The 13206-nt window shown below is 41.9% G+C and overlaps 1 protein-coding gene across 1 annotated transcript in view; it reads right to left on the minus strand.

The window, feature by feature from the left end:
• The window catches only part of TBXAS1 (thromboxane A synthase 1), a 228166-nt gene that overhangs the window by 64348 nt on the left and 150612 nt on the right, over positions 1–13206 (minus strand). Inside the window, exon 9 of the mRNA XM_066549880.1 lies at positions 1244–1552. Coding sequence (XP_066405977.1) covers positions 1244–1552 — 309 coding nt within the window. The remainder of the gene's footprint in view (positions 1–1243; positions 1553–13206) is intronic.

The following is a 13206-nucleotide window of genomic DNA, read 5'->3' on the forward strand; positions in this document are numbered from 1 at the left end:
GAGAACCAAGAAAGTCAAGAATTAATCATTTGAATTTGATTATTATTGAAACATTGCTAATAGCGAACGACAGCTCAGTCAGACCATACACAAGCCAGGGTCTCCATTTAGTTCTCCAGCTTGAATCAGACTCACACCCATATGTGAACCTCTTGCACTGACTCACACTGCAGACTCCAAGTGCACAGCAAGGGGTCCCTGAGCTGGAGCTGGACCAGACCAGCTGCTAAGGGAAATTTGGTACACACAGAGCTAGTCTTTAACTACTCCAGAATAAACTCCTGAGGTGCTTAGAGTGTGTACCCAACAGCCCCCACAAGCAGCTGTGCTGGACAATGAGTCTGTGCCTACAGGAGCACACTCCCTGTCCATGTAGACATGGCCATATGCATGGACTTCCTATGTGAAACATCCTTAAGGAACCAGCCAGATAATGACTGATTGCACTCAGATTTCTACACACTTTCATGGAAACGTTTACTATTTCACATGTCCATCTACAGAAAGATGTCATATGAATGATATCACACACCCATCCTGTAGGATAGCTCTCCCAGCAATTCCCCTTTGGTTTCCTAGGGTTTCAGCTTTCAGGAACTGATGAGGAGATTAACCATATTTTCCTTGGCGCTGAATAGTAGGGGGTTCTGTGTGCAACTCTGTCCACAGCATTACCAAGTAAACTACCCATACTCCAGGCCAAGCTGCAGCTTCACATCTTGGCAGGCTTTAAGGAAGTCAGCTGAACTCACCAGACATGAGGGCACAATTAGGCCTGCCATGTATGAATAAAACAAGTAAATAACTCCAGCTCCTGGAAACAAAAATGCCCTTGGCAAATACAGATAGTGGAGAAGTAATTTGAATGAAGTATAAGAGAATTACATACCATGATTTTTTTTTTAAGCTTACACATATATTCTGCTGCTAGAAGAAAAAAAAATAAGAACATTCAAAACAAAACTTTGAAGCTTTTATGATTTGCAAGGCCACTATTTATGCTCCTACAAAGACCAGTAAATAAAATTGACCACAAAAACAGTAGAAGCAGTTGTACAAGAGGAAGACAATAGAAATGTGTAGTTTTAGAGCCTGACAACAGCTGGTTGATTTCAATAACGTAAAATATTTTTTAAAGGTTAAGCATTCACCATGACACAAAGTTTCTAGGCCATCTCTTGTGTTGATACATTTCATTGCCTTGCTCCCTGCACAAAGCCCCAGAGCAGCACATCATACTCACATGTTTTGCAGAGAACTCATCGACCTCCCACAGCACCTTCTCCTGGCACTCCGGGTTGGTGGCCAGCAAGTAGGTGGCAAAGGACAGCGTGCTCGTGGTGGTCTCATAGCCAGCAATCAGGAACAGGAAAGCTTGGCCTGCTATCTCATCCTCTGTTAGCATCTTCTGAGCCTTTTCAGATGGGGCTGTGCCAGCCAGAGGCGCCTCATCCTGTCTGGGAGCAGCAGATGGGCTGAGCACACCCAAGCACCCGGCTGCCATGGCTGAGTCGCAGGCGTCAAGCATCCACTGGAGAAAATCTCTGCGCCTCTGCAGAACAAGGAATATGAGGGATGGGTCACAGAGCAGTGCCTTCCATGGGGGATGGAAGCAGAGAGATACTTCCTATTTATAGTCCATGCTTGGCTCCTACAGAATGGCCACCAGCCTTTCAGTGAATGAGGAGGCTTCTATAAATCAGCTGGAAATGCCATAACTAACAGCCTGTCCTTGCTTTCTTCCCAGTGAGATGAGACTGATCTGCCCCCAATTCACAAGAGATATGTTATGTACCCTTCACAGAGGATTGCTAATGGCCAGCTCTGCACAGAGCTTATATTCTTAGGCTGAGTTCTTGGCACTTGCTGGGAATCAGGGGACCGACATAGAGACTGTACATGCAGGCTCCATGTGCATCTGCCAGATGGAGGCAGCACAAATCATGCTTGGAGGAGCTGGTCCATCTGCTAGGATGCACCACCCTCATTTGTTGGTATGGTCCAAAGCTTGGAACTCACCATCTAAGTTCAGGGTTGCATCTACATTACTTTCTATACTAGCTTAGTGTGACAGGGCTAAAATCTAACCTCAGTAAATTGGGAGATCTTTTTATGAGAAAGTACAACTGTGAACACTTGTAAAGAAGATAGCCTTTTTTTAAACAATTATTTAAGAACATATTTGCAGAACCATATTAAAACTGCAAGCATTCCCCTACCACAAAACCTGTTTGAGCAGTTTGTCTTTGCAAAATGCCCACTGAATGATCCTACTGTTATGAGAACACTTTCTTTCACACTTATTTCTGACACAGAAGCTCTAATAAAGAGACCTATGGCCAAGAGTGAGCTGACTCCCAACCAGTGTGGACAGCAAGCTTGATTAGGCTTTGAAATATAACCCAAAAGGTTTGAATTGACTTTTGCGAGTGGGCATAATAGAATTGTGCTGAACCTAAGCCATAAGGCTGTGTGATTGATTTTCAATTCCTCAAATACCAACAGAATACATGATAGCTCAAGGACTTAGAAGTGACTGCAGTGCAAGAACATGACAACTTGTGCAGTGGGATGGACAACAGAAGGGACCAAGCTTTTCTTCAAAAGAAAAGAATATGCTGTAAACTGTATTTTTCTGTTAAAAATTAATCATTTGAAGGATTTCTTGGATGTGATGTTTGAGAGATAAAGTAGAAAAAAGAAGGGCCAGAGAAAAGGATAGGCAAACAAGATAAGAGTAAGGAAGAAGTAATTAATTATAAATGTCAGACAACTTAATCAGATTATTTATTTTTCACACGACATGGGAAAAGAGAGCAATGAGACAAGAAAACAGGAGAAATACTCAGTGCTTAGCTCTGCTGCCAACAAACTGTTCTGATTGATCTACGGGCAGAGAGGAATGGTTATTTTGGGGTTTGAAAAACACAAGGGATTGGAATAGTGCCTCTTTAACAGCTCCTTCCCTCCACCCCAGAGAACCTTTCCATTAGGTACCTTGTACCCAATGAGCATCTTTCACCCTGGTACACCCAAAAATCAATGCTCCAGATAGCAGCCAGAGCCTGCTGAAGGACTCTGCACATTCACCAGTCAGACTGAATCACCTCCAAGGCATGGGAGACGTGCTTTTCCACCAGTAGGTGAAGGCACACAAAAAACCATTACAGACATTGTGCTCGGCAAATGAGCTGCAGCTCTGAAAACACTTCCTTGTGCCTAGACTTAGGCACAATTCCCACCAGCATGATAGGATACCTCTGCTCCATTATATGTTCCTGTAGATTGGAGGAAGTAAGACTTCATGCAGACTTCAGGTGTGAATAGCTCAAAATCTTGTTCACTTTTTCTGGGAAGGAATAGTTTGTTTCTGGGAATAGTTTCTGGGAAGGAATAGAACATCCTGGGAGTTCATGTATTGCACAACCCAGAGTCCAACTCTTTGGCATAGCCTGTCCTTCAGGGATTTCCCTGGTACATATATTTGTATTAGACCGTTTTTAAAATTGAAAAAAACAAGCAAACAAGAAAAAAAAAAGCCAACCAAACCAACCAAACAAAAAAAAAAATCCAAAACAAAAAAATAAACAAACAAAACCAAAAAGAAACAACAACAACAGTAAAAAAAACCAACAACAACAAAAAAACCCAAAAAGCCAAGAGAGTCCAGTTCCAGTGTGTTCATTAGTGTGTGGATAAACCAATTCAAAATAGTAATGAACCACATCTGTAGAGACAGTCACTTTATCTGCAAGACTAGCCACCATCACCTAAACTACCTTCATAACATAAAAATGTTTAATTACATTCCTATTCAGTGGAATTGTAGCACTGTAGTCTCCTGCAGCTCAAAAGGTGTAACATTGGCTATGGCTCTGCATCCATCCTTCTCTAGCTGTGAATTTCCTTGTAAACAAACCCATTGCCCTCTAAGGGTTTGCTGTTCCCAGTCATGAGCTGTTAGACAAGCCTGGTCTTATATTTAGACAATACACTCTCTGGAGACCCTGTAAGATGTTTCTCCAGCCTTAAACAAAATCAGGTCCTGGCCTTATACAAAGCATCGGGTTATTGCTGTAATAGCAAAGTAATAATCATAATGACTACTGAATAAAATTTCATTCATGAGAATTTTTGCTGAAAGCAAACTTAATGAATACCAGCACAAGTGAATATTCCCAGGAATGTGCTCTGAAATGCCTCTGTGGCCATTTTGAGGAGCTCTTTTTATTACTCACGTAATATATTTGGTTAGGAATTTAAAAGCTTGTCTTGTTGCAGAATCTGTTTTTAAGGTCATCCTATCCAGAAAAAACTGGATACCTGATCTGTGCCATCTAATTTGCTCACAGGTGAGCAGGGGTTGCTAAGAGCAATGGCTTCATAAACAAACCTTGCAAAAACAACATTCATTTGTAAAAACAACTTGAATAATAGTAGGGGGGAAAAAAGTATTTCATTAGAGAGAAGTAAGCTTTCTTCCATGATAGTTCTACACAGTGGAAGGAGCTATATTTCAGCAAAGCTTCTCTTCCTTATGCTTCATTCTGCTTCATTTTAGGCATCGGTATAGAGTGCCACATAAAAAATCGTCCTCAACCCAAGCGAGAGAAAAGATTTCCAGGGTTATAACAAGTCATAATGAAACATATTTTTTTCCGCGCCATCAGGGTGGAAAAATCACTCTGATTCCAAAACCTAACAATGGCAATAGAGACAAATACTAGCATAAACCCAAATATAATTGGATTGTTAAGTGCTAGAAATAAGGAAAAAGCATCTCATGAAAATTCACAGACGGGAGGGGGGGGGTTCCTCCATTTCAGCTGATAGTAGAAGGAAAAAAAATTTAAAAATTACATTTTTTTCTTAATTTAACAACAGACCAGGTACTTACAGTGCCACTGCACAAAAACATTCTTTGGTCATCACATCCAGCTGCTGGCTTCCTTTCTCCATCAGGGACATTCATTTGATTTTCCTCACAAAAAGCAGAAGCCCATAATAGCCTCCATCCTGTCCTCTGACACTTGCATAGTTATGTTACAATGGCCTCAAAAACAAATTCCTGCCACAAAAGAATGGCGTGCTAATGCGATGGACTCTTGATTTGCCCCTGTACAACACAGAGCCCGTCATTAAGCCAATGATAATTGAATGGAAAGCTAGGATTTGAACAAAACCCATATAATTTGAATGCAGTGTGGGACAGGGCGAATGTCTAACTCGGCGGTGACACAGACATCCCCTCTGAAATATATAATAAGACAAGCTCCGCTTACAGCTTCCCCAAGATAGACACCTTGCAGTATATTTCCTGACACCAGTGTTCTGGGCCGTATCATTCCTCTCATTAGTCTCCTTAGGCATCACCTGGCCCTGCAGAGAAGCGGCTCTGCACGGAGGCGGAACGAGCGCGCGGCGCCGGGGAAGGCCAGGCCGCCAGAACCCACCTCCCTGTAGCCCCACATTTTCCTTCACAGAGAAAAGCAAGGCACAATTCTTCCCAAGAATATTCTCATCTCATTTGCTGTGCCTGTGTTTGTGCAAAAGTAGAATGCAATTTGGAGATTGTTTACCCCAAGTGATGGTGTTTTGTTTCCTTGGCCTATCAGGGCCTATTGTGTGTGTGTGTCAGGACTGTCGGCTGACAGTCACAAGATTCTGTGCTGTTGGGTGCAGAGTTGAGTGCTTGGTAGATTCAGTTTAGATGCAATATAACATAGTGTAATATAATATAAAATAATATAATAAAGTAATTAATTAACATTCTGATAAGATGAAGCCAGAGGCACCATTTCTCTCCCCCTCGTCGGGGGTTGCCTGCGAATTCAGTACCTCCCCTCCTCACATCCCGGCTCTCGAGCCTCGCAGCTGTCAGGAGGAGAGAGATGTACCACTCACACAGGAGATGCAGCATGACTTTTCTCACAGGAGGCAAGGGATGGCTCCAGCTCTCTCCCTCCTGAACAGGGAGTTGTGGTTTCATATCTGAGGCTGATGTGCCAGCTGACCTTCTGGCAAACTCACCATGCTCTGGGATCCAGGGGACCCTTGGGTCATGCTTTTGGTAGAGAGATTAAGCTGTTCAACTTCTCTGCAAGCTGAAGTAAAAAATTACTTAAGGAAAACTACCAAATATGTATCAGTTTGAATTTTAGTTCTTAATGTTTTGATTTCAATCACGTTTTCTGTAAATTATACTCAAATTTTGTACCACTCTGATAGTTCAGATCTGTGTTTTGAGTTCAAAATAGGCCAGAAACACAAAAATCTACTTCATGATGAATCAAGGAATCAAAATAAATGACATAATTGGTCAATAGTCTGTAAAGCACTTGCTGTGGTGTAAAAGTCATGCAAATGTGATGCTGCAAATATAATGCCAATAACAATAAACTGTACAGACCTTCCTGGTCTTTCTCAAATGCTCTGATTCAAACTCAAAATGATAGATTTCAGAAACCTTATCTATCAGGTAGAAAGCTCACATCTCATATTATTTCAGCAAACTTGTACAAATACTGCTAAGTCAATGAATATCCAGGAAGCTTTTCATAAGCTTGATTTGGCAACCCTCTTTTTAGGTAAGACAAACCTGCGTCACAATGAAGCTATCAGTAAAGCACTTCAGTAGCTACCCAGATCCTTTTGAAAAAGAAGCACAAAATGCAGTCCCACTAAAACTATCATTTTGCCAATCATCTTTGAAAGGATCAAATTCAACCTCTAACACTTGCAGGCTTCATTTGGTTTCTCAGTGAAATCAGAAAAAATAAAAGGACAGTTTTCTCTGGCAATATATCCAATTCCAAAACATTCCAGAGAGAGTGTCCTTTTGCCTTGTGCTTGAACACAGAAGCTCAAATCAAATGAGAAGCCCTCAAATTTGTATGTCTGAAGCTTGAGGACATGATGCTCTCACAGGTGATACTCAGCTCTGGAAGGACCTGGACTCTGTTAGACTCCAGGGTATGGCCATTGCTCAAGAGAGGCTGGGAGACTTTTCAGTCAGGCAGGTAAAACTCTTTTGTTTGCATTTGTTAATATCAGTAGAAGAAAACACTGCAGTGTTTTTATTGTGAATGGGCTGAGGGTCTGAGGGCAGGCAGGTCTTACAAAGCAATATAACTTGTGTAAAGCAAAAAAGAAAAATTCACTGGGTGCTGATTCAGAAAGTGAAGCCTTTTGCCAGTCTGATCTGATCTTAATACTTATAATAAAACAAGCTGAGAAGATTTTGTATGAGTTTGGACTTGCTATTTTCTTATATTATCATCACTAATCTTGTATGCAATTTTTTGACAGTAGTTCACATCCATAAGAGAACCCTGTGAGCATTTAATAACTCTGCATTTGATGTCAGAAGCCACAGCAATGTCTTTGCTTGCTACTTGAAAGGAATGTGTCCCTACAAAAATGTTGCATGAAAGCAAAATGAAAGCTACCCCCAGGAGGGGCAGGCTGATCAGCAAATAGATGAAGGCACCTGAACAGAAAGTGTCAAACATGGCAACAAAACAGATCTTCTCCATGTGACCAATGTTCTTCTAAAAAATGAAAAATAAAAATAAAGCCAAGAGTAGGCTGAATTAGAATATGATACGGATTTTATTGGCTGAGTTTGCCACTAAACCTGCAAAGTGGCCAATATGATTTACTGGTTAAAGCACTGCCCTTCCACAGAAGCTGAGATGCTTTAAGCTGCACTCCCTTTTTTGCCTGTAAAGCAGAGTTATAGCTGGTGCAGCTTCTCCATCTGTAAAATCGGTACAACAGACATCAAATCTTATAAAACACCATGAAGAGAAGCTAATGATGATCCCAGAAAACCGTTTAAGACCTAGGATAAAAACAGATTTACACAGACTCGAAGAGTTTAAGGCAAAAGCATCATCATAGAGGAGAAGGAGCCCTGGAAGGAACTCAGCAAGTTATCTGCTTCATCCCCTTGCCACAAGGCAACATCAGGCAAACCAGCACTGACAGCTGTTTGTCTAACCTGTTCTTAAAAACCCAGCAAACCCTGACTTCCCACAGCGTCCCCAGGCAGTCCACCCCAGCACTGGACCTTTTCAGTCACTGCAGAGGTTTCCCCTCCTCCAGTGACTCACCACAGATATTACAAATCATTAGATTTCACCAGCTACATCCATAATGTCTGCAACTCCACAGCCTGTACCTGTTCACAATGTATGTGTGTGTATATATAAATATATATATATAATAATATATGTATGTTTTAAATATATCTTTAATTAAGCATGCTGATAACATAAAAATCAAACTGCTGAAAAATACAAAATGATTTGCACATAGCAGTGCTTCCATTCATGAGGGGGAAGAGTCCACAGGTACTGGTGGTTTCTTCCTCAAAAATTTTGCACCTTTCTGACCTTCAAAAGTAAAAGCTTTAGTAGCATACAGAAGGATTAAGCCTAATTCAACCTGAAAATAAAGCTGAAGGGATTTCTTAAAACCAAGATTTTGTTAGTGACCCACCTCCCCCCAGTTTATACTGCTGCAAGTGGCACTAGAGGGCTCACATCTTGAAAGACAGCAGCCTCCTTCTTCATATGGTCCCACACAGAATAGGGATGAAAATCAATTTGAATTTCAGATCTAACTGTTAGTGAATTAAGAGAAAGAACAGAACTGTTTGTAGTTGATATAATCTTAATACAGGTGTTTACAGCTCTTTCAGGAGCAGACTGGTTTTTAGATCCTAGCCAAAAGCCAGACTTGGCTGAAATGCTATGTAAGATACAGAGATACCACAGGTATGGGTGGGAAAAAATAAGATACACTCCTATTTGGTTGCTTCATAAACTGTGTGGGCCCACAGAGAAACCCACAGCTTTCCATGAGGGCTGGAAACCCTTCCTGTAGCTGTTCAGTGTAAAATCAAGGGATTGTCTGCAGCCAGGTCTATTTACACCTCTAATGAACTGGCCACTGTCTCTGACTCTGGGCAGCTTCCCCCTAGTACCAGGCTCAGGTATTTAAGACAAGCACTAAGTTTTTCATCATGAAATTCAGTTTAATGGTAAGGAAATGTCATGGAGTTTGTGGCAGCTGCTTGGCAGCTCTGCCACACTGGGCCGGCAGTGTCAGCCCAGGTCACAGCACAACAGCATAACCAGCACAGCTCCCTCCATCACACACACACACACTTGGGGAAGGATCGGAAAGCAGCCCAGAATTCAGGGGCTGGAGAGTCCCATCCAGCTTTCCCAATCTCTGCACTGTGGTGAGCAAGAGACATTGGCAGCAAATATCAGTGGACAGCAACCTCCTTGTTCTGTATTTGCAAAACATTCAGGATAACACCACTCTGATAAGGACTCCTGGCATTACTGCAATGCAAACAATAAATATTGGATTTGTGTGTGTGGTAGCTGAGCTTCCCCTGCCCCACATGTGTTTTGCTGCTTGAAGGGGAGGAGTGACATTATCAGAATACTCCGTGTGGAGAGATAAGAAAAGAAATAACTGAGTGATGGGGGAAAGAATAGCTCAGGCCAGGCCCTGCCATGCATGCCAGCACGTGGAGCAGGCACCTGTGCCCCAACCAGCAGCAAGCTGTGCACCTTACTTCACATTGCATGCATGCATCCCCTCCCAAAGCTCATCTGGCCTCCCACTAAACCATCTGAGTCTCCTCCCCTCTGTTATTTGCACGAGGAAGGGAGGATGCAGGAAGGGAGTGTTTTAGGCTAAGTGTCTGACATCCAGAAGCTTGACCCTCCGCTGACTCAAACTGCTGACTAAAGGCTACTGTTGCTGGCAGTCCTCTGCTCTTTTCCACTTGCCACAGATTGCAATTTTATTTGCTTAAATTAAATTCCCGATTAATAATAATTTCTTGTTTTAGCAGTTGACTCACATTCAAGAAAATGCACAGGAATCTCATTATTTCTTTCTTGCTCTTTGTTCTTCCAGCCCCATATGCTCCTTTTAACATTCTTGCAAAGCTCCACCACTCACTTTGAAGAGCCATCAGGATATTTCAGGGCCATTCGGGGAATTTACTGCTCACATCCTGCTCTCCCTCATTTTTCTCAGGGTTTGTTCAAGATCCTTTCTTTCTGCATCACACAACATATAGATTGCATATGTTTTGAGGGAAGGAACAGCTCATTATTTGGTTTTGTGATGCCCTTAAGTATTTTCAGGAAGCCAAAAAAAAAATTTTCTTTTAACGAAACCGATCATGGTTTTGAGACTGAAATAAATGCCATGTACTGCTTCAAAAAAAAAAAAAAAAAAAAAAGGTACAACTAATGTTATTCATATTCTGTATTAACAATATGGGGGAAAATTTTCATTATCACTTCTTCAAGCAACTGCTCTCCACTGCTGGCAGGCAATCCTACTGCCAGCTTATCCATTCATGATCACACCTACACCCTACATTAGGATTTATCCCGGATTTTCAGCTATATTAAACTGGCTTTTACCTAAAGTACATAAATCACATCTATATCTGACTCTCATGACTTGTGTGCATGAAGGGATACAGGCTTCTAACACAGTGGGTGAGAGCACTGGGAAGGAAAGGATTATTTTCAGCTAACCAGTGACCAATAACAAACTGTGTTATCCTCCACAGCTTCACGGGTGCTGGGTTCAGTTATGGGTTTTATCCAATAGATGGCTCCTCAGTAGCAGGAAGGATTCTCCCCCTGCTCTCCTTCCCTTCACGGAGTTTCAATATGACTTTCTAATATTTACACAGCTATTATCTTGCAAATATAGGCATTTTGTGCACACTGATAAACACACAGAAGCAGCACGTGTGTGTGAATTAAAGAACAAAAGAAAAACTAGATGACATTTTATATTACTGCCTGCCACTTTGTCCTCTGCCAGTACAGGGGTGCATGAAAAATGATAGCCTGGAATGCTTCTTAAAGTCAAACTAAAAAAATAAAAAAATAAAAAAAATACAACTATAGAAACATTAACAGCATGCCAAATACAAGCTGTCTTTCTCCCCAAATATATGAGGACATCTCCCATATCTTACATATCCCTGACTGAGCAATACTTAAGGAACTTACAGGCATCATTACTACTCTGTCAACAAAGGATTTTTCACAAGAAAAAAATAAAATCCTATGTGCAATTATCGATATAATGACCCAGGAGGGTTCTGTGTAATTGGCAGGGTGCAAGTTAACATCATCATGAGTAAGGTTAACATTTCTGAGACAGTGAAAGTGAATACATTTTTGTTGTTTTACAGAAAAACATGATTAGAATAATAACCCCCAAGATATTCAGAAAAATCCTGTTTATCCCATATAGACACTTCTCTGAATCAGAAGAACAGTTCCCAGTAATTTCTGTTCTGAGATCTATCCTGCATCTCAGTCAAGATCCTGTCAAAACCTGGTGGTAACCTCACTTTGGGATTGTGACCCTCTGGTCCGGCCACATGATCAACCGAAAACAGAACACCCACAATAAATAATAAATTGCATAGAATCCAGATGATGGCTGTTTAAATTCCCATGATTTAACACTTTAATGGGGCACAATTACAAACCCCCTATACCTGCTGTTAGCATCTAAAATAATATCATTCTTAATAATAACCTTTATCCTTGAAATATTAAGCTGCTTTGAAAAGTGGGGGAAAGATATCATTTTACTACAAATATACATATAAATATGTAGCATCATAACATTAGCACAATTACAGCTGTAATAACTGTCAAGAAAAAAAATAACTGTTTCATCCCTGTTCAAAGCTGAGCACAATCACTGGTCTCATTTCAGCATTCCAAGAGGACTTGCCTAATTCCATGCCTCAAGTCAGCTTTTTGCTGGCTAAAACCTGGAAAATTCAAACCAGCTGGCACCTCGGTCGCTCCAAAAGAAGCTCAGCAGCAGCATGCCTGACCATGGGGCTGTGACACTGCTGCTCTCCTTTAGCCCCGAGCAGACACCCCAAGCAGCCCCCTATCCTTACAGTGCATCATGCAGAGAAACAGCACAGTGAAAAGGCAGCCTTATGATCTGGTGATCCCTCTTGGGCTCTTTGAATGCTTAAAGACATTGCTCTTAAACTGCATGGAGCAGATTTAAACCCTGGCCAGTCCCAGTTGTGGTGAAACACCAAAGCTCCATCTTCCCACTTGGCTCTCTATCCCAGGACATTGCAGCCAGCAGATCTCACCCAGCCCCAAAGCCAAGCCTGCAGACTTTGAGCCACCTTGTCTCTCTTTAAGGGGCAAATATACAGGCATGTCAAAAAATCAGAGTTCACAACTGAAATACTGACAATCATTTTCACCGTGGAGCAGTTTAAAAGAGGCAGCAGTGATATTCATTAAGCTGTTAATAATGGATTGTGGCACAAAGCAATTTATCAAGTTTCCACTGTAATTAAAATCACTGAATATTCGGGCACTTGCAATGCACCTAGCTCTCCCTGCTTCTGAAGCTTTACATTTTAATGTGAATTATAGCTCCCTCTCCCCAGAGAGCTACTAAAAAGCCCATTTTAATTGGTATGTTTTTAATTGAGATTACATTATTAAAAAGTGTAAATTTCTGTTGAAGAGAGAAAGGAGGTGCTCAGCTCCCCTTTAGTCTGTCTCCCTTAGATACAGCTTGCTTATCTCAGCAGGAGGGAAAAATGAAGGGTAGATGCTGTGAAGGAAGAGGAGAAAGCCCTGAACACTCACAGGCTGTGAAGCCAGGGCAAGGCATCATTGTCTGCCACAGATGCAGGATTTCATAGGTGGATTTTCGGGAGGGAGAGGAATCACCACCACCATTCAGGCTGCTCTTAACAAAAGGCAGACGGAAAACACCATGCAGTGATTCCTGCCTCGTAGCCAGCTGACACTGAGGGCACATTTCAGCAAGCCCTCAGTGTCCTCAAGGTTACCAGTGACAGACAATCTGTTGCTTTCCATAAGTAACTCCAATATCAAACTCTCCTCAAAATCCACAGTCGTGAGTGGATGGGATCTCGCAAAAGCCTCTGCTGGTTCCAGAAGGCTGAGGGCAGGCAGGGAGAGGCAGCCCCAGGGCAGCCTGGACAGGCTGGCAAGAAGAGAAGTGCCCCAAGCAAACAAAGCTGGTTGCCTTTGTGCACAGATATGGTCAGACTGACCACGTTAAAAAGAAAAGTGACTTCATGCACTTGGCATCCAAATGCTGGCCACTTAAAGGGTTCTCCTGCTGGCAAGA

Source organism: Molothrus aeneus, chromosome 5, assembly GCF_037042795.1.
Source record: "Molothrus aeneus isolate 106 chromosome 5, BPBGC_Maene_1.0, whole genome shotgun sequence".
Lineage (NCBI taxonomy): Eukaryota > Metazoa > Chordata > Aves > Passeriformes > Icteridae > Molothrus > Molothrus aeneus.